Below are 22,187 nucleotides of genomic sequence, written 5' to 3'. Positions count from 1 at the left end.
GCATAGTTCATAACTATACACATCAGCAACTGTGTGTAAACAGTATTTCTCTTGTGAGTTGTGTAATGTAGACATAACCAACTTGGTTTGCCTTGTTTCTTGTCTGTATTTTGGAGAATCGGTTTGATTGCGAAAGGGAAGCAAATTTGGAGTTAGTCCTATTCCATGAAGACCTCCAAATATCTCATTTCCTCCCCAAAGCAGGCACATGTCATCCTGCAACCTGCAATTTTTTTATTTTTTTATTTTTTTGTTTATAGTTTTTTACATCATTGTGTATTCCCTGTAAAATCCCCACCACCAGTTCACCCATAAACCATCACCATAGTCATGCTCTTCTCTCCCCTGTTTTGATCCCTTTTCTTACCCTCTCTCACAGAATGACTCTTATCCACACTTGCCTGCTAGTTTTTTTGTTTTATTATCATTATTATTATCATTGTTAATGTTATTTTTTTCCTGGCCCCATTTTTAATGAACAACCTTCTTTAGGGCCTGCTTCTCAGCAGAGGTTGTACATCCCTGACTGATACAACTGTTTCTCTTCTTTGATTTTTCAAACTCTTTTTAAATTTTCTTGGTTTTATCCCTCAGTTAATATCTGGCCGATTCTTTTCCGAACTTTCGGTTTTAAGAGCAGGTGACAGCATAGGATTTTCTTTAGTCTACATAAAGTGCATTCATTGATGAGCCTGTGTTAACTGATTTATATTTCAAGTAAGTTTGGATTGATTGCAGTCTTAATTCTAGGTTTCTCCCTTTAAATGTTGAATTTAGCATTTCACATTTTCTTGCTTTTTTTTTTCACTCAAGTAAACATATTGACCAGTTCAAAACTAGATGATACTTCCAGTCTACCTTACACGGGTCTTTCTGAGTTTTAAATACAGCTTACTTATTAAGACTATGGACTTTGGCCTCCAGCCATCTGCTTGGAATTTTGGCTTTATGACTTGCCAGCATTTTGACCTTGAGAAAGTTATTTAATTTCCTGTGCCCCAATTTCTTCATTTGTGAAATAGGGAAAATAATAATAGTACCTATTATTCCAAATGGTGGTGAAAATTAAATCAGGTCATTCATGTCAAAGGCTTAGCACAGTCTTTAGCATGCAGTAACCATCAGCAAATAGTAGCTTTTGTCCATACTACCATATTTAGTTTGAATGAATGAGTTGGTAAGGGGGCAGGATCGTATGGGTGAAGGAGAAAGAAGGATTTGTAATTGCAATTTTGCTCATATTTATTACTGTTTCAAAAATTAGCCTCTGTGTTAGTCAGGATTTCTTCAGACGCTGCAGACTCATGCACACCTCCATTTATTCATTTATTCAGCAGGTAGATATTAAGAATCCCTTTTGTGCAGGTAGTAGGAATAGAGGGATTGGCCTGGCCACCGAGTTCACATCTCTACTGAGGAAGCTTTCCATATTATATCACATGTGTCTGTTCATTAATAGGCTTATATTTTCATGGACTCTCTTAACTGACGTGTCTTGGTCGTAGCTAGGTCTTGATCCTTCTCTTCCCATTTTCCATTTACTCTGTTGTTCATTCTCCTTGATTTCATCCATGAGAAGTTACCATCTTCCCCAAAACGCCAAGGGAAGATGTAGTTAATAGGGCCTTGCGAAAAGAAGAAAGCTTTAAAGTAACCAGTGTTACTTAATTAAAAAAAAAAAAAACTTCATGAGCGTTTTATGAATGTAGCCTTTACTTTTATTGGAGAATAGTTTTTTTTAAGGATCCATTTTCTATGTCTAGTACTCTTATATGCCTTTTCGTCTATAAAAAAAATTTTAAGACTTCTTATTAGCTCTAATAAGAATGCCTTACCTTTAGTGCCAGTTAAAGCAATCATTTTAGTTTTCAAAATTTTTTTTGCAACTTAACATACATTTTAGCAATTGTTAGGTATATTGATATACCTAATTGTTAGATATTTTCGATATATGGTATTTTTTTACAATAATTTTTCCTAGCATCTCCTTGCAACATTCCTGCATTTTCTGTTTCCTATAGTCTTATACAGTGATGCTTTTATTGTTGCAGTTATTATTTTTAATAATTACTTGAACTTCATATATCAACATCTCCTTTTAACTTCATTATTTCAAACCAAGCTATAGTGGCATTGTCAGAAATTTTACTCTTGAAAATCAAAATATAGGCGGTTGTTTGTCCCTCGTTCTCTCTTAGTTTTAAACTCTTAGTCTCACAGTTATTCCCTGTGATATAAAATGCAAAGGACAAACCTTGGTATGTTTTTCTCAGTACAAGTATTATTCTTATGGTTGGTTTTTAATTTTTGCAAAACTTGTGTTAAATAGTTTTGATATTTAAAGTGCTAAATTTTGATCTTCTGTGTCTTTTAAATGTATTTCCTAATTTCAGCTCCACTTTTGATATTCCCTTGACCAAATGACCTGCTTCTACCCATAATCCATCCATAATTTCGCATCATCAATTCTGTTTGCTAAAATAATTAAATCAGCTAAATTAGAATAGTTTATTTTTCCTTTAAAACTACTAATCTAGATCACAATTGATTATGGTCTTTATTTTGGTTGTGTTAACTAAAGTGGACCTGATATTAAAGCAAAAGACTTACTCTCCAACTCTGATCAGTGTTATTAATTTTTATAAACTAGGATTTCCCCCAGAAATACTGCCCTCTCTGAATCAGGAATCCCAGAATTTTTAATAGCACTTTGTCTGTGTTCAGATCATCTATTGAGCTATAATGGGACGCCACTAGATGATATAACGTTTCGAAGGAATTACTAAGAAATTATATAAATGATGTTGTATAGCAATATGTTTTTATTTTAATGTTTGAAAATGGGATATTTTTAATAACTTATAATTTCAGAGGAGTGTCTAATACCGTTTCGTCTTCCCCTTAATTTCCCCTGCAATATATTGTCAATTAGCTATAAGCACGCTTGTTTTTAAATGTGATTCAGAAGCCTCTAATGGAATCCTGTGGCAAAGTGAAGAATCCTTTTATATACACAGTACAGATGTGTCAAAACCACTTATGGCTTTGTTTACACACATGACAGAGCTACCAGATCTGCGTGGCTGGGCTGGAAGTTCGAGTTTAAATCATTCTGTTAAGAGTTCCGCTACCACTTGCAGATGTCAGTAATGAAAAATAATCAACATAAGCATCTTTGAAAAGCAATTTTAGATCATTAAAGATGTATGAATTTTGACAAAGCAACAAGATTTGAGGCTTATTAAGAATATATTAGGTCTCTCCATTGAGTGAAGGGAGAGGTATTCATGCGTCGGTTCAGGAGGAGAAGGCTGTCCTCATTGAGGCCTCATGAAAGATTAAGTGGGCAGGTACTGTAAGCCTTCATTCTTCACCCCGACTGTTCCGGCAAGGCTTGGAGAAGACAGCCCTATTCCAGGATGAATCCTGACAAGAGACAGGATCTTGGAGGACAGCCTGTGTCTCCTAGAGGAGCACACGTGTGGGGCTGGTTGGTAGTCAAGGCCTCTGGCTAGTCATTTCCTGCAGCATCTAGACACGCCCTTTCCATAATCTATGCGTTGGCTTCATTTCCCCACAGATCCGCAGCTTTCTTCCTTCATTCCTTTGTTTCTTTTCTGCTTATTAACCCTCAAAGTCAGATCATTTGTAAATATGCAAGTAACTCAAGAGAGAAAACGAAAGAAGCAGGATTTCTGGGATTTAATCTGTCAGGCTCAAGAAAGACAGCGTCAGATGCAGGGAATGCTTCCTGGGGGCTTCCAGGTCGACCTTCGGCCTGCCCCCTTGCGACCCTTAGGAAACCACTCTGTTAAAAACAAACTTTTCATTACTGTCTCTCCCCGCAAACGATCTCACTGTAAACTTCCAAAATATTTTTTTAGTAATAAAGAATGATCCTATTTGTTCTTATTTAGCTATGGAAGTATGATCTGCAGAAGAACCGGGGTGGGTGCGTTCCAAGTGATCTGGAAAAGGTAGTGTTAGTTTGCATCCTTTTCTTGAAAATGCTGAGTATTTCCTGGAATCATGACTACATTTGCTAAAATGTGAATATATTGCATTTTTAGAAGGTATGAAGTGCAATCTCTGTCGTGTGATGTGAGTCTCATGTCAGCCGCAGCTACTCAATTTGCATGTAAATTCTGAAAATTTCCTTGTCCCATGTGACACTTCTGAAATGTCTGTCTGTTCTTTTTTCCTTTTTAATTTCTCAAGCTCACTATTTGGATAAGATAGTGAAAGGTACTGTATACTCGCTCTTTGTTGACATATCTCCATATATATCTTATATAACCGTGTATCAGATTGCACTAGGTATGAAAATGCACTGTTTTTCATGCATATTTTTGTAAATGATAAATCAGGCTTACATATGTGATATGCCTTGGATTTAAAGTATTGAGACTTAAATGTCTGTGTCTCATTTTTATAATTTTGGGTTATCACAGATTTCATTCTTATGTAAAAGCATTAGTTTTCACTGGAACCAAAAACTGAAGATAACAGTACATTTGCTGTTTTTTGTTTATGGTTTCTTTTCCTTCGCTTCAAAATCTTCATTGTTGGCAGTTCAGCTAATGAGCTTTAAATTCTAAATTAAAGAATGACAAACGCTCACTCGCTTATCACAGAATAAGACGTTGTCTATCTAAAGAAGATTCTGGTTAACATACTTTGAGAGAAATCTCATTTACCCTCGTACGGAAACTTCTTTGGCTTTTCCTCAATGTTTCCAAATAGATGTGATATCATAATTTATGTTTGGTGATTTTATAAAAAATAAAGCAAAACCAACCAAAACTGCATTCTCTAAAACAGAAACGGGAGCACTGCTCAGCAGAAAACAGCAGATTCTCATGTCTTCAGTTCTCGTAGAAATCGGTAGAAAATATTTTTTCAGAAGAGAAAAATTCCCTTTCCCTTTCTCCTCAGATTCCCTATTTTCTATTCCTTGTTTGTGCTTTCATTAGAATATGAAAATATTCATGGCAATATCCAGGCTTTCGAGAACAACTCTTGTGTGCACGCAGTCAGCTGCTGTACCTCTTTGTCGGGGGTGGGGTGGGGGGGGCAATTAAATCTTTCTTTTTTGTTAAAAACAAAACAAATAAATAGCATCCATAAGGAGAAGTCACCTTTCTGTATTGGCTAATCCATAAATACAGATGGTAATTGTCTGAAAGAAAAGCAGCAGCAAAATTAATTTCATCCTGACCTGTTGGCATCGACAAGTATAATTTCATTCCACCCTGCCACAAGAGACTGTCAAGACCTTCTTCTTTCTGTTAACTCTGATCTTAAGAGACAGAACATCTCTTTGAGATATTTTTATTTCAAGTGCCTCAGTGGAGGAGGGAAGCCAATATATGAATAATTCTCTTAATACAGACTTAAAATAAACATCTTTAAACAGATTGTTCCCTTAAATTTTGTCACCGAACAAGAGTAGCATTCCGATTCTGAGGAACCGTGTCATAAACCCCAGTTGCTCTCGCAAGTATTTGCACGAATATATATTTTGTACCAAATTATAAAGCATCCCGTCCAAAGAGATCTGATTACTCGCCAACAATTCTTGCAGTTTTAAAGCGGTGATTTCCTTGTCTCTGTCCGTGCCATATCACACTCATAGACAAGACTTCCAGAATCTACCTGAGTATCATTCTCATGAACAGGTCGTGTTGGCTGCATGCCAGATATCATCTGTAGGAAGTGGCAAAAATGGTTTATTTTTTTTTTAATGTCATGTTAGACTGAAACAATTATAGATTTTGGATATATTAAATTATTTTAATTGTTTCCCAAATTTTCCCTCCTTGCCCATAAAAGCAGACAAGATAGGATATAAAGGTAACAGCATAAAAGCCTTAGGGAGATTGTCACACAATATCACTCTTCGCTCTGTCTTGAAGCACGTCACTACCGTGTTTTTGTTCAGTCTCTCGATGTTTTATTGTGGTCCTTATGGTATTTCATTTTGTCCGTCCTAAGTAATCAAATATGCACAGCTACTACATTTAGTTGGAAATCCTGTCGGTCCTGTCCCATCGTATGCAGCCTGAATCCTAATGTTTGTTAGAATAGACGCTAAAGCTGCTTCACTATTTCCCGGGCTTTGCTTATTCTGTGAAAAGGAATGTACTCTGGCATAAAGTATAGTCATAACACCGGCCTATACTTTGTGCAATGATTTAATGCACTGTAATTTCACATGAATACACAGCAACTCTGAGGCCAGATAAAATTAATGTTCTCTTTTGAACATCATTCATAGCCTCATCCCCACGTTCATGCTTTCGAATTTCCAGGGAATTTTTTGAAGCAACAAGGTGCTTTGGGAAGGCCTGTCCCATTGAGTGACAAGGAATGTTGACCACAGATGAAAAATCCATAGCAGGGAATCTGAAATTACCTTGCCGAGATGCTTTTTCACACCATACAATCAACCTTGTTGCTTTGCTAAAGGAAAAAAATTTGAAGTTAATTTTGTCTGGCCTGCAGCTATTTAGTGGATCTTGGCATATATTTGTGTCCTGCACAGGTAAGTGGTGTCTCAAGGGTCAGGCCAATCACAGATGCCACTTGGATAAGAATTAGATTTCTTTCAGAAGGTGGCTGTTTCTATTCATGTGCAATTACAGTATCTGTGCTGTTGATAAAGGCCTGTTCCCACTAAGTGTCCCTTATCTGTTTATTCTAGCTGCAAAAACGTTCCATACTCAAGTCGCTTGTGTTTTCCTTCTTTGTCTCTTTCCACAGAGGGCTGTCCCGGTCTGTGCAACAGCAATGGAAGGTGTACCCTGGACCAAAACGGCTGGCATTGTGTTTGCCAGCCCGGCTGGAGAGGCGCGGGATGTGACGTAGCCATGGAGACCCTCTGCACGGACAGCAAAGACAATGAAGGAGGTAAGGAATGCTGAGTGCTGAGCGTGGGGCCTCCCTCGTGGCACAGGGGTTAAGATGCAGCACTATGAAGCTATCACCAGCCACTGCAGCACGAGTTTGATTCCCGGACAGGGAGCTACCCACATGGTGCAGCAGAGCTCTCCTGTATAGCCGCTGCTCCCTGCAGCAGTGTATTTCAGTAGATCCACCTGTTTAGCTCCCCACTCTGTCTCTGGTGAGTCCTCTCACGCCCTGCAACTCTGGCCTGTACCCCAACTCTTGTATGCATAAAAAAGAAAAAGGGAAAATGCGGAGCATAGAGCCAGCCAGGAGCCCACACCCAGATTTGTCAGTTACCACGAGTACAATTATCCACTGCCGGAAAAGTCTGATCCCTGTAGATTAGATTGATTGAAAAATGGATGAATGCTGATTGAAAGATTCTGCTCCCTATTTTCCCTGAAACAAATGCAAGATTATCATCCTGCGGGAAAAGGGCAAGGTAGCCCAGCTCCTGCATAATGCACGCGGGATCTCCCGGTGACGATTCCACGCAGCACAGTGAGAGTATTTAGGGCCCTGTGAACTGGGAGCGCCGAAGCAGTTTCTTCATAACTAAACATTCCAAAAGATGCAAGGCATTTTCTGGACCTTTCTGTTGCAAGGCGTGGAGGGAAAAGGCAAGGCTGGAATGGAAAACCATCCCCGGAAGCTGCGTCCTTCATCTTTTTATTCGTAACGCCACACCCTGCTGACGGCTGTGATGCTGCACGCGGGCTACCCTCTTGGCTAAGCTGCGGCTCCTGCCCCCTGTGTGCATCTGCAGGCCACTGCCCGCGCGTCTCGGCGAGCAGGACACCTGGTGCTGCCGTTCCTCAGCAGCTGTTCATCTGGGTTTCTTGGGGGATCTGGCTTTTCCCCGGGCTCCGTGGCCTCCCACATCCCACACGCCGCCCCATGGGGAAAGCCGGCACGTAGTGTGTCTTGCCGTCAGCTCTGCCCTCGCCTGGCCCCTCCACAACCCTGCGCAAGATCCTGGCCTTCTTCAGCTTCAGCTGCTTCTCTGTAAACCCAGGAGTTTCTGCAAGGTTCGCTGAGAGAATGTCTATAAAGGGCTCACAGAGTAACAGGCACATGTATGCTCTAAGTAGCAGCTATTATTATCCAATTTTCCTCCTTTTGCTTTCAAGAGCCTCATCTTGACTGATTGAAATTCATCGGAGGTTCTTAGAAAAGCTGAACAGCCTCTTTCTGTCTACAAAGAGTGGACCTGACTACTGGTCTCTAGGAACCCACCCCCCAAGAGAGCCCCCCACCCCCTGTCAGCTGCCCCACTTCCCCAACACACACACCGCATACACCCTACATACACCACACACACCACACCGTACACACACCCTTACACAACACACTATACATACATATACAGCACACATAGCACATACTTCATACACATGCATATGCACTGCACATATACATAACATGTGCACGCACGTCTACCACATATGCGTACATACACACGCGTGCGCGCGCACACACACACACATTACCCTGGGTGAACAGTCAGTCTCAAGCCAAATGTTATGGTGTCTTCTCTTCCTGCATTTCTCTCTATTCTCTTTCAACCTGGACTTGCAAGAAAGTTGAGCCACAAACTCTGAGCAAAGCCTCCCTTCCTTTCTGCCCCTGATAGATTCAGGAGCTCCCAGGCCCTCAGGCTTCTCCTGCCTGATGACACCCTGTGGCCCTGACTCTCCACCAGGTGCTTTGCAAAAATGGTCATCCCATCCCCATCCCAGATGGCTAGTTTCTCATTATTTCCCCCAAGCAGCCCAGCCCCATGTCTTCTGCTGCCTGGGGAGGGGGAGCTGCTCTCCTTGATGAGGGTTTCAGATTCTGAAAGATTCCAATGAGGAAGCGTCTCTCCAGGCAGAGAATCTGCACTTCCCCCCCACCCAAGTCCCCCAGTCTGCAGAGACACAGCAGAGGAATTGAGGGGCTAATCAACTCTTTAGTGTTGTTATCAGCTAAGGAGGTTTTTCCTTTTCCTCAAAATTTATCAACTGTGAATTGGCCTGCTTCCCCTTTGTTTATTCTCATTAGCATGAAACCGCCATCTCCAGGCTTCCCTCTCCAGGGGAAATCCGAGCGGATAGAAGACCTCCCTGCGGATTCTCCACTTATCTCATATAATTTGTATTCCTGTCCCTAACCTAATTCTGTTGATCTTCTAGGAAGGAATATAGTGTCGACCTTATTATGCCCTAAGAGTGTAACCACTGTGCCTTCTCCCCTCCACGAGAGGGACCTTTGAGTCCCGCTGAGTCAAAGTGTAGAGAGACTATATTTTCTCTCCAGATCTAGATCCAAATCCCAGATCTAGATCCATCATCTGGCAACTGAGGTTGCTGTTGTCACTATGTGAGGACAATGGAATGGAACGTTCAAAGTAATTTCAGTTGTGTGACATGAGGACTGGACCCGTGTGGTGGAGGATCTCACCGGAGCTTGGTGAATTAGCCAAAAAATAGCTAAGTCTTTTGAATTAACATATTAAATAAGAAAGTCAGGAGAAGAGGTCGATTGATCCCCAGTCAGGAATTAAAGACGTCCTATAAACAGCTACGGGCATTGTCTGAGCAACTTTGAAAAACACAATCTGTGTTTTAAAAAAGTTATATATCATTCCCCAAACTGAAGAAGATACAAAGCTACAAATGGAGAAATCGTTAAATATTTTCTCTTAGATGAAGCAGCTTCCTGCCCCTTCAAAAGATTCTTCCCAATTTACCCCGTCTCCACTGTCCGCGGATAGTGGGTCCAACATCCAACAGGGATCCAACATCTGGATTTCACTAACTAGGTGTCCCTCTATTTAGTGTTGGCCGTGGGGATCCCCTGCCCCTGTCCCCACTCTAAAAGGCCCGAGAGGAAGCCGTCTAGAAGAGTCTTCTTGATGAGGAACAGGAAGAATGGATTATCAATAAAATACATCAAAAGAACTGACCTTCCGCCTCCCTTCACACCAACACACACACAAGAACAAACATCCTGTCCAGGGGATCTCGTCTCTTTAAGGCTCAAGGAAACAGCTGCCATGCACACAGGACACTGAGCTTTCCAGAACTACTGCCCATCTTCTCCCCACCATAAAGGCCCTGGCAAAGAGCCCCCTTCTCGGTGGCATCAAGAAGGTGCCTGCCCGCCCGGGCTGCTCAGATCCCCCAGGTAGCCGACTCAGGCTTTTGGAGCAGGTCATCTGGACCAGGCAGCTGACGGAACAGTGGGTTATCAAATCACACGGAAAACCAAAAACCAGTGGTCACCAGGCCAGGTGGACGTGCTGACGTCTCCACGCGGGCGTGAGGCACGGGGCACCCAGGCACAGGATCCTGTCCTGGCGGAGAGCGCTCCAGAGTACGCGAGCCCCAGCCGAGGCTTGGCTGATAAACACTCCTTCAGCTCCACCTGTAAGGTCAACCTGCCTCTCGATGTGCACATCCTAGAGCCCACTCTGATCGTGCAGTCGCTGAGATTGGAGAGGAGACCAGTGACAAATGAGAACTGGTAGCTGCCGAAGGCTCTGAGGGGGGTTCAGCCTCGTCTCCTGATGCCTCCTTTCATTCGAATGGATTTGAGGCTCCATCGGTCTCACCCTGTCCTTCCCCCCAGACTTCCACTTCCTCTTGACCAGAAATCCCTCCCATTCTCAAAGATTCTATTCAGTTACTCTCACCAGGAAAGACTCTCTGGTTGCCCACAATAGAAACTCCACTCCTACGCTAATATGAAAACTCAGACATAGCTGTACCTGTGTCCAGACAACAACAGAAATTCAGACTCACCGCTGGCCAGCCCTGTGCTCTGCTGTGGAGGCCCCAGGCTAACTATCTCTCCTGCAAAGTGGTCCCCACCAGCTCTGGGTTAATAGTCCACTAGCGTGAGCACCCCAGAACTAGGTGGGCACTTTTGCCAACGGTTCCAGAGGCCTGACCCTGACTCTCAATGGTTTGAGCTGGGTCATGCACAGAGGAAGGTGAAGGCCGTCCCCGGCAGAGAGGAGCGTGGATTCTGGGCAGGCAGAAGAGCAGATGCTACTGCAGTCGTGGTGATAACTCCCCAGGGCAGGTTGTTTGAGTATAATGGACAATATGCGCCAGAGACTCCCCATGTGCCTGTGGGTGCCTGTCCCTCTCAGGAGGAATCTTCTATTCTCCTTCTCTTGCCTTCCTTCAAAATCACAGCCTTCTCTCTTGAGAACCAGAAAACCAGTGCTCTCTGTTCCAAGATACGCAAGGTGGCCATTCTGTAGCCCCAGTTTGCTTTCAGAGGCATGGTTGCTTGTACCTAGCTACCTGCTCTGGGTCCCATCAGCAGAGGGTTTCTTGACTTGAGACAGCCCCATCAGTGGTGGGTCTACTCTGCGAGCATCAAAATGTAATTGTTGGCCAGAGGGAATCTTTAGAAAGCTCCAGACACCTACTAACTGGTAATTTCTCCAAATCCCATTCTCTCTGGCAATCACTACCATACCCTGTCTTTCTTCTCATTGGGGAGATCTAGTCAAAGGGAAGTTTTGACTCATGCCTTTTTGGCCCCTCAGTGGGTAACTTCCCTGTGGGTGCCTGAAGCATGGTACTAGACAATGGGGTGTTCAGGGGGCAGGAGTGACCTGGCTTCATACTACGCCTTGTGCCATCCTTGTGAAATGCCAAAGTAGAAATCCTCCTAGGAATCTCTATCTGCTCACATCTCACTGGTAAATAGAAATAGTCTCTGTCCTTCAGAATGATTACTTTGTTGTGTGAGGTAGCTGAACCTAAAAAAGCTTTCTTTTAAGTCTTTGGAGGTCAATGGTAGTACAGAGGAAAACACAATTCAATTGAGGTTATTCAGAAATTAGAAAATACAAACCATGTAAGAAAGAAAAGAAAGGTTCAAACCACAAGACAAATTAGGAATGTGCTAAGAGTAGCAACAGAGCCATGGAGAAATCAATGAAATTTTAATGGCAGCACCGAATGAGTATGATGAATGGAAGCAATGAAACTTGGGAGATTACAAAATGAAAATAAGGAAATATTTGAAAATAGATGAAAAAGAGAGAAGTTCTAGCAAAAGGATGAGACTGTTGTACTCTCCAAAACATATTTTTCAAAAATAAATAAATTAAATAGAGTAACAACTGGGAAGAGAAGGCAGAAATAGATAAAAGAAAATTACAAGAGAGAGCATACGCACTTGCCAAAAAGAATTCAGATGTTATCAGATCTGTGGTCAGAGTCTCCAAGCATTAAAATTTATTATTCTGATAGATGATGGTGGGGGCTGTGGGGTGGGGGTGTAGATTATTGTTGTCTTGAAAGACTTGACTGAATCCTGCTGTGGGGGGAGATTTGGGTTTCTCTGAACTCTTGCTTTCCACAGAATTTTTCAAGCGTAGGAAAACCAGTTCTAGAACTAACTTGTGTTGAAATAAGGGGCCTCAATAGCTCCCCGGTCAGGGACAGGTGGTTGTATCACTATTTTTAGATGAGTTTTAGACAGAGAAAGAAAATAAGAGCCAAACAGGTGGAACCAAACCCCCTTCAGAAACGGGTCTCCTTAGCCAGTGACTCCACATGAAGAAAGTCTGGGTCACAGGGAGGCTCAGAGCAGTAGTCACAGCACAGGAACGTTCTCATTGCCAAAATAATTAACCAGCCACTTGGTGAGCATATTTCTCCTGCACCCTCAGTGAGTAGATGAGCCCATTTATGGTTTTTAAATTGAATTTGATTTTTTATTAAAGGAATATCATGACAGAGCGTTATGTAAGTTTTAGGAGTGCATCATGGAGAATCAAGAAAAGTGGACATGAGAAATAAATAAGCAGATATTATGTTTTTAAACTTCAATGAGATTGGGTACGACTCTAAATTTGAGTCCTCCAAAGAATACATCCTGGAGATTTTTTTCATGTCGGTACATAATGACTTATCTCATTCTTTTGAACAGAAACACAGATGTACTAGTTCATTTTACCACTAATAGTTCATTTTATCCATTAATAATGGTTTGTTGTTTCTAATTTTCTTAGTATAAAGACAAATCTGTAGAGAACCTGTGTGTGTGCATATGTGTAAATGTGTAAATATTTCTTTGGACACATTTAGAAGTGAAATTGCTGCATCAAAGTGTATTTTAATTTTTAATTTTGAGAGCTGCTGCTAAATTGCCTTGTAAATAGGTTTCCCTGTCTACTTTTCATCAGTGTAAGTGTTTATTTTCTCCCATGTTCATCATCTGTACATAAGCAGTGACATAAACCAAATTGTCCAACAAAATGAAAAATATGAATTTTGTCTGCCAGGTGAAAAGGATGCCACATTGATTGTTTTAATGTGTGCTTTCCTGATTACCAGTGGATTGAAGGTTTTCACATATGTTTCTTAATCATTTGTGTTTCTGCTGCTAATTGCTTATTTATTTCTCTTGTCCATTTTTCTACTGAGTTCTTCGGCTTTTCTTTTTGAAATGTTAGTTCTTCTTGGCATATTCCTTTAATTGTTAGGTGTGTGGCAGGTATCTTAACCCAGGTTCGCACTTATCTTTCCTTCTTGTTTATGGTGTCTGTTGTCATGTGGAAGCTTTCACTTGATAAGAGGTACATTTTTATGAGACTTGACTTTCCTTTTGTAAATTCTGGGTTGTATGTCTTCCTAAGTAGGGCCTTTCCATTTCTAAGATTATGCAAAGTAGTTCATGTCATTTTTCCTAATACTTCTCCTAATGATGTGGATTGCTTAATGTCCAGTTAGTCAAGAACTTTTAAAAGTATCTATTGAAGTAGAAAAAGAAATAGGAATGTGAGGGTTAATGTTTAAGGTAAGAAAACCACAGGTACCTCTAGGACCTTGTTGTTCTGCCTACATAAGATCTTCATTTCTGTCTCATATGTTAGTCCAGATCAGCATCTCCGATTGGTAGGTAGCTCAGTTTCTCAGTCAGTGACCCAGGTCCCTAAGTTAAACCTTCAGTCTTTTAAGCCTTCTCATTATCTGCATGTTTGAGGTGGAGTTGCTACCTGTTCCAGAGTTCCTAAAGCTGGGAAGACTAAGATCGTGGTGCTGGACTTGTAAATGAACTTGTAAAAACAATTAAAGGAATATGCCAAGAAGACCTACAAATGTTTGTATTTTTACATGGCAAAGAGCAGATCTAATGGACTTTTAAGATGCCATTTTGACCTCATTATATCTTGCAATGTCTCAGATTCATTCTTTCCTTCATCCAAATATAGCGTAGATCTTCTTGACATCAAGCAGAGTCCTAGATGCTGGGGACACATGGGTTAACCAGAATAACCCTCAAGGAGCTTCATGAGTCCACTGTCTCATGATCAATGATTAGAGAAGGAGATGACGATGGTAATAGGGAGTAAAAGCTGGTTAGAAACCTCCAGGCAGAAGTAATAATAATCAGAGAAGGTCTTCCAAGCTACATTAAGGATTTCTAACTTTACTCAGACCACAGCAGGAACCAAGTAAAGGAAGCATGTTAGCTGGGGAAGTGAGAGTCAAATTTGATTTCTACAAAGATTACTCTAACTAAAATGGAGAGAAGAGATGGGCCAAGAATGGATCCTGAGAAAATCCAACTATTGTTGAGATCTTGTCGAGAAGGCAGTTTGTGGATTTGAGGTTCAGGAGAATGAATGATCAGCCTGAGCCATTGGTATTGAAATGAAGTAAGTGAAAGACTAAAGCTACCGAGAAAGCAAGTCTACTGGTGTAGACCAACCAAGGAGAAACAGAAAATCACCTATGATCACAATTCAGTAATGAACGAGTGGATTTTAAAAGTAATGAATGGTTCACCTATACTCTGAAAATTCTGAAATTCGAACAGAAAATATTGCATCAGAATTCCTATCTGTACTGCTAACTTGAAACAGGAAAAGAAGGATTTTTAAATATTGTGAAGGCTGGCAGAATGGAGGTAGGCATGAATTATCTTTTGAGTAAAAAAGAAAGTTCATTAAAAGGAAATTCATGATTTGCTACCTAGCCAGTGAATCAAGGTTTTGAAAAACAAATTAAAATTCCATATTTGCTTCGAGGAAAAATAACAATTTTGACACTCAGCTCAAAGCAGCACAGAGGATAACCTAGAGAAATATTCAGAGTCAGTGTTGGCATTAATCCTCATGACTTAGTAGGACAGTGAGCCAGAGGGAAACACATCCCAAAGTAAAGAAGTTTTAATAATCTGGCAAAAGGTGCATTGTTTACACCTCCTAGGGAAATAATATTGAGAAGGAGTTGAAGAATAATGGAAATAGGGCAGGATAGAAACTTCAAGGCAAAATCAGAGGTTGGCAAAAAGTATGACTTCTGGGAGAAAGCCTATTTTTGTAAATAAAGTTTTATTGAAGCACATTCACACCTACTTGTTCACATGTTGTCCTTTTTTCCTCAAATTTTATTGATTTGCCGATCATTTACATTACATAGTTTGGGAAGTCACCTTCAGCCCTCTGTGTCTGCCCGTGTCTCTCTCACGCTGGATCAAAGCTGCACTGCCAGTCCCCACTACCTTCCTTCCCCAACTCTTCTTCCATCCCTGACCCCACCCTCTCTGACAACCAGTATATTTTTCACAGTACTAATGAATTATTTTTGCTGTTCTTTGCAATTGGTTTTCTTTGGTTATTTATGTCCCACAAGTGAGTGAAGACATCCAGTAATTACCTTTCACTTTCTGGTGTATTTCACGTAGCATAATCACTTAGGATCCATCCATTTTGTCCCAAGAGGCACAACATCATCCTTTTTAATAGCTGAGTAGTATTCCACACTTTGCTCTAGTCATCTGTCCTGGGCACATGGGTTGGTTCCATGTCTTGGCTATTGTGAATAATGCAGCTATGAACATGGGAGGGTGCATCCATCTTTTTATATTCATGTTTTCATGTCCTTTGGGTATTTACAGTGGTATTTGTAGATTGTGTGCACTTTGCATTTTTATTTTTTCGAGAAATCATCACATCATTTTCCATAGAGGCTGCACCGACAAGTATTTCGTTTTTCTCCATGCCCCTCCAATACTTGTTGTTTCTGGTCTTTTTTATATGGCCCATTCTCACAAGGATGCGGTGATACTGCTTTGTGCTTTTGAGTTACAGTTCCCTAATAATAAGTGATGTTGCCCATTTTTTCATGTGCATCTAGGCCATCTGTATGTCTTCTTTGGAGAAATATCTATTTATGTCTTTTGCCTATTTTTTGGCTGACGGGTTTGTTTTTTTTGTTGTTGAGTGGTACAAGTTCTTTATATATTTTGGAAAGTTAATCCCTTGGCAAAAGTGTGATGTTCAAATATCTTCTCCCAGTCCATTGGTTGCCTTTATATTTTTATGGTGGTTTCTTTATGGTACAAAAGCTTCTGACTTGGCTTTATTCCCATTTGTTTATTTTTGCTTTTGGTGAGCTTGCTGGATCTGTTGTCTATCAGGGCAGAGACTGTATGGCCACAAAGCCTAAAATATTTATTATCTGGCCCTTGACAGGAAAAGTTTGCCAACTACTGTTAAAGTCTGATGACAGCCTAAGGAAGGACAAGAACATGTTTAAAAATGATAACCAGAGCAATAATGCTAAGGATCGAGTGAAGGGAAGCATAAACTATATTGTATACTTTACATCAAAGTACCCCTTGTATTGGAAGGCACTTAACTGATAACTAAAGTTGTTATTCTGTGGGTTTTGAGCATTTCTGGTTCTCTTCAGAATTTTTATGATAAATTCTATTAGCTATGGCTTCTCTGACAATATAAATTTGAGCCAACCTAATATTCCTGAGACTAAAATGGAATCTCGATGATTTTGAGAAGCTATTCCACGAAGACAATTTTACTACAATATACATTTGGGCAAGTGGGTAATCAACTTAGTTGTACTGGATCGCCCTAGCTCTAAAAGCACAAAGAATGAAAAATGTTTTCTCAAGTTATAGGGAGCCAGATTCATAACCATCCGTCACTTGCCTGGGCAAGTTACTGATAAACTCTGCAGAAAAATAACAAACAGTGTGTCCCTGCATCTTGGCTGTTGAAAATGAGATTCTTTCTCTGATTGATGTTAGCAGAGAGGCTTGTAAAAATGCATTTCCAACTGATTAGTTCAGAAGGTGTCAATCTCATGCAGTTTTATGACCTGCAGACTACATGCCAGATGTACATTTGCTTTTTATAAACTAACAAAGATGAATGACTAAATTTGAGCATTGCTCTTTGGCAACTGTACCATATAGTGCCTAAAGGGAGATAGTGTGGGAGCGAGTAGGTGAGGAAGGAGTATTTAACCCTTAATTTACCAGATCAATGAAGATAAAATACAGTCTTCAGAAAGGACTTTCCCTATTGAGTAGTTCAAGAATGAGTACAAGGGGGAAACTGCTGGAATAGCAGATGTTTGTGTTAAATTATTCCCTTCAAGCATACGGGCACCTACTCTAAATCCACAGAGTGAGGACTCTTCAGTCTATCATAAAAGACATATTCCAGAAAGGGTTATTATATTTTGAAGCAAAAAATGACACGGGGGCAATAGCCAGCCATCTACCACTTTAAAATCTGAGTCTTAATTACTGTGTTTCTAGTTAGTTCTTTGAGAGAGCTGAAGAAAACACAGTGAATTGCGTTATTATAATGTAGCCCCATGAAAAATAAGCCTACAGCATAGTTTTATCTTTCTTCCACTGGAAATATTGAGACATATTTAGACATTTTTCATCTTCCTGGCCTTGTGGCTAAGAAAGTAATATTTTGGTAAATATGTGTGAAATAGCAAAACTTAGTTGCTTTTGATTTTCTCAAACATGATTTTAAATTTTTGTCAAAGGAATGTGCAGTTTCAAATAATTAGCATGCTTTTCTCAAGAAATGTAAGACATCTACATGAAAATCTAACTATAATAAGGAAACATATGTAATAAGATCTGCTAATCAGAAATTCTAACTCCTACATTTCCATGTGTGTAGAAATTACAGTAACAAAATTAAAATATTAATGTAAAAAAGAATTCAGTGCCATAAATCTAACTCAAGTGTTCACTTTATTAAGCTTTTTGCTTTCATCTTCAGGGAAAATTTTTAGTTACTCTTTCTAGATAAACTAAGTCTCTTTGAAAATAGAAACAAGTAAACCAAAACCCTAGAAATCTGACAGCAGAACTGAGGCTGCCAGAAGGGGAAGAGGAGGGGCAGGGAGCCTTGTGTCCATGTGGGTGTGTTATGGTAACACACATCTGAAGAGGTGTGAACCACCCTCCTAAATCATATACAGTGTTGCAAACTACCATTACCTCCAAAAACCATTATAATAATGCAATTCGAAAAAACACAGTAAGGCTCTTTGAGTTTCAAATGATGGAAAATCCAACCCAAAATGGTATCCAAGCAGTGAGTGCAATTTCGTGCAAAACCCCCAAAGATGTCACTACATCCCGCTGTCTTTTCTCTATCCAGTTCTTCATTCTGCTTCTGGGAAGGCTTCTGTTCCCAGACAGGCTCTCCTGTGGGGAAAGTAAGGGGTTGCTGGCCCTACCCTCCCAGCCTTAGGGCCCCAAGCTGGTGGGGGCAGACAGAGACGGGATCTCTTCCTTGGTAGTTCCTGAGATTTGCTCCTGGTAGACTAGTGAGGTCACATGTACATTTCTGAACCAAACGGGAAATGAACGGGGCACTGGGGGGCTGGAGACCCAAAAGAAAATTTAGCGCTGTTGTCCAAAGAAAAGGGAACGACTTAAGGAGGAAACCACAGGTGACTTAGGGACCGTGAGCCCGCCCCCCCCCATCTTGTTTCTTATCTTACCCTGGGGAGTTGACCTACTTCTAGGCTGGGCAGTATAATTCAAAGTAGCCTATTTGTAGTTGTTGCTGTCAGATAATGAAGGAGCAAGCTTCTATTCCATTAATAAGTATAGCCTAAAGCAAAAAAAAAAAAAAAAAAAAAACACTTCGCGTGCATTCTTTAATAATAAAAGTTATTCCAAAACAACTTCCCTTAAAGAAGACATATAGGGTGACTAGATATTTTCAGTTGAGCTTATGAAGAGCATGGGTCACTCCAAGATCAGATACTGAGGTTTGAAGATATTGATGTTTGTACTAATCTATACTGAGAAATATAGTAATTTCCAGACAGATCAAAATTCACAGATCAAAATCCTCTGGTTAGCGAGTGAAGACCTTAAAGGGCATCATCCACTATTATAACCTGACACTCTTGCACTTTGTTATGTGTTTCTAACAGAATACACGGGATGCAGAACATGCTTCCCCTTCCTGGAAAAGGGCCTAGGAAATTTGTTCTATCCATTACTTCTTTTTATGTCACCAACACTATTGGTCAATTTTTCATCATCGGTCTCTTCATTTCCAATATGATTGCTTATGTACATTTGCACATTTTTAATTAACATCCCACTTTAGGGGAGGGACCCTAGCAGCTCAGTCTCCTGTTTCAAGTTTGAGAAGTATCTTCCTTTTGTTTAACTAACCTTCCTTGGGAGGGCTGTCTCCTTGAATGGTGGGTGGCCAGCCTCATCTATTTGATGTTTGTATTTGCTTTATTTCATAGACTTTCATTTTCTGATGCTTTTCCAATTTTTAGTCATCATCCTTTATAGGTGGCTAGCTGTTTGACTATACTCCATGTTCACATTTTGTCTAAAATATGGAAGGCTGCTGTAGCGTGAGTTCAGATCCCCCAGCCGGCCAGGGAGCAACCCACATAGAGCAGTAGACCTCTCCCGATGCGCCTGCCGCTACCCTCAGCAGTGTATTTCAGTAGATCCACCTGTTCTGTTCCCTGCTCTGTCTCTGGTGAATCCTCTCACCACCCCACACCTCTGGCCTGTACACCAGCTCTTGTATGTATAAATAAATAAATACATAAATAAATAAATAAAATATTGAAGGCTGGCCTAATTATACTTCACCTGAAACCATATCCCTTCATACCACTAGTTAATTGTCCTAGCCAGTAATTTTTTATTGCTAACTCAGAATCAATCTATATGATTCTTGTCCGTCATCTTCAGTGCAAATATTTACTGTCTAAGAAAGCAGCTGTAAGTACTGTATTTATACTGCACCTCTTTCCAAAAAGTATGTCTCATAGAAATTACTCAGGTAGGGGGAACTAATTATTTGATTTTGGAAAAAGAAAAACCACAAACAAAACTTATTTCTGTATCAGAGGGGAATTCTCTTACTGGTGTACCATTCTCTCTGCAGATGGACTCACTGACTGCATGGACCCTGATTGCTGTTTGCAAAGCTCCTGCCAAAATCAACCCTACTGTCGCGGGTTGCCTGACCCCCAGGATATCATCAGCCAGAGTTTACAGTCACCATCTCAGCAAGCTGCCAAATCCTTCTACGATCGAATCAGCTTTCTTATAGGATCCGATAGCACCCATGTTATACCTGGAGAAAGTCCTTTCAATAAGAGGTTAATACCTCTTTCTTTTCCTTATATAGATGTGTAGGGATAATCTCCGTGGTTATATGCACTTTATAGGAAATGCTGATGACTGAATTGGATGAAAGTGGGTTTTTTTAATGAAATTTTTCCTCTTTTGGCAAATTTTTCACCAAACTTCGCCTTTCAAGCATTTTTGACACAGTTCACATACTTTGTCAATTTCAGTACCCAAAGCATAACAGGACATCCCATTAAGGAGTCAATAAATCTTCATTTAACTAGGTGATTTTGTTAGCACAGTTGGAAATGTTTCAAAAAAAAAAAAAAAGCAATGAAAGGACCCCAAAAGGCAAAACAGAAGTGCACTTTTTTTTTTAGCTGAGCTCACTAAATAATATAAATTATGAATTAATGTAATGGAACTGCTAACGGCATGGCAGTAAGATTGCATGAGCTGTGTGCCTGGTGCTTTACAGAGCAGTAATGACCTGAAAATAAACCAGTAAGTGAAAGCAGGTGTCTTGTGTCTCACTGAGCAAAAGAAGATGATTTATCCAGAACTCCTGGGTCTGCAGTAATTTAACAACATAAACACAGTGAGGCCCAGCAGTTGATTAAAAGTTGTTGCACAAATGTTCCTTATTGCCCCTTTAAATCTCCTACTTCTTGGTCCCTGCAGATTTACAGATTGACTCAGAATTAATTGGAAAGTATACTTTTTTTCATGTAAAGCCCAGATATATAACTTATGAAAAAAACCACAGTTTATAATTTTTAAAAAGTCATCTCGAAGTTATTGGCCTTGACAACTCTCCAAAAACCAGCTGGCCATGAATGAAAACTCAGGACAAACACCAGCATTTAAAGACTCTGAATGGCGCTGAATTTACAGGGCTGTTGTCCCCGAGTAATTCAGGTCCAGGCTTTGTGAATAACAATGGATAGCCTGGGACAGTGTTGTGTTATCCTTGCGTTGAATTATCTCGAAAGCATGATGGCATTGGCCCCAGAAGACAAATGTTCTTCTCACTCTTCTGCTTTTCCCACAGTCTTGCATCCGTCATCAGAGGCCAAGTACTCACTGCTGATGGAACGCCACTCATCGGTGTCAATGTCTCATTTTTCCATTACCCGGAATATGGCTACACCATTACCCGCCAGGATGGAATGTGAGTCCCCACACACGCTCTACTCTACATGTGAAAACTAGGCTTTCTTCTATCACCCAGCATGTGTCATTGTTCCTATTAATAGAGAATCACAGGCTTCCCTGGTGGCGCAGGTGGTTGAGCACAGCGCTGTGAAGCTGTCCGTAGCCTCTGCAGTGCCGGTTCCATCCCTGCTTGCTGTGGAGATACCCACATGGTGGGGCAGACCTCTCCTGTCTCACCCACTGCTCCACTCAGCAGTGCATTTCGTCAGTCTGCCTGTTCTGTTCCCTGCTCTGTCTAAGGTGGATCCTCTCACCCTCCCGCACTTCTGGCCTGTACCCTGGTTCTTGTATGAAAATAAATAAAAGTCTTTAAAAAAAAAAAAATAGAGAATCGCAACCACGAGACTCCAAAAACCTGTGATGGCAGATGGGGTAGAGATTTAAGGTCCTGTACATCGAGTTCTTTACAGGTTCAATTCATTTCCTTTTTTTTCTAATGAGTTTTTTTTTTTTTACTTTAATGTAGTTATTTTCTTACATCTTTGTTAATTTTTGAACAGTGTTTGATTTCTCCCCTCAGGTGTAGTCCTCTTTGTTCTCCCACCACCATAGCCCCTATAATCCATCCCTACAGTGCCTTGTGCTCTTCCCTCCTCTATTTTGACTCTTTTCCC

General features: G+C 40.7%; 1 protein-coding gene across 8 annotated transcripts in view; it reads left to right on the top strand.

The window, feature by feature from the left end:
- The window catches only part of TENM3 (teneurin transmembrane protein 3), a gene marked incomplete at both ends in the record, with an annotated part of 409,334 nt that overhangs the window by 328,378 nt on the left and 58,769 nt on the right, over positions 1-22,187 (top strand). For 7 of the 8 annotated variants that reach the window (XM_084232543.1, XM_084232542.1, XM_084232541.1 and 4 more), the window contains 3 exons: positions 6,763-6,909; positions 20,171-20,387; positions 21,410-21,529. In XM_084232543.1, coding sequence (XP_084088669.1) covers positions 6,763-6,909; positions 20,171-20,387; positions 21,410-21,529 — 484 coding nt within the window. Of the gene's footprint in view, positions 1-4,218; positions 4,246-6,762; positions 6,910-20,170; positions 20,388-21,409; positions 21,530-22,187 lie in introns of all 8 variants that reach the window. The other variant, XM_084232536.1, reaches the window with a different exon arrangement.

This window comes from Talpa europaea (assembly GCF_964194135.1).
Source record: "Talpa europaea genome assembly, chromosome: 4".
Lineage (NCBI taxonomy): Eukaryota > Metazoa > Chordata > Mammalia > Eulipotyphla > Talpidae > Talpa > Talpa europaea.
The sequence above is the reverse complement of the archived record's forward strand: the minus strand, read 5'-3'. Positions and strand labels throughout refer to the sequence as shown.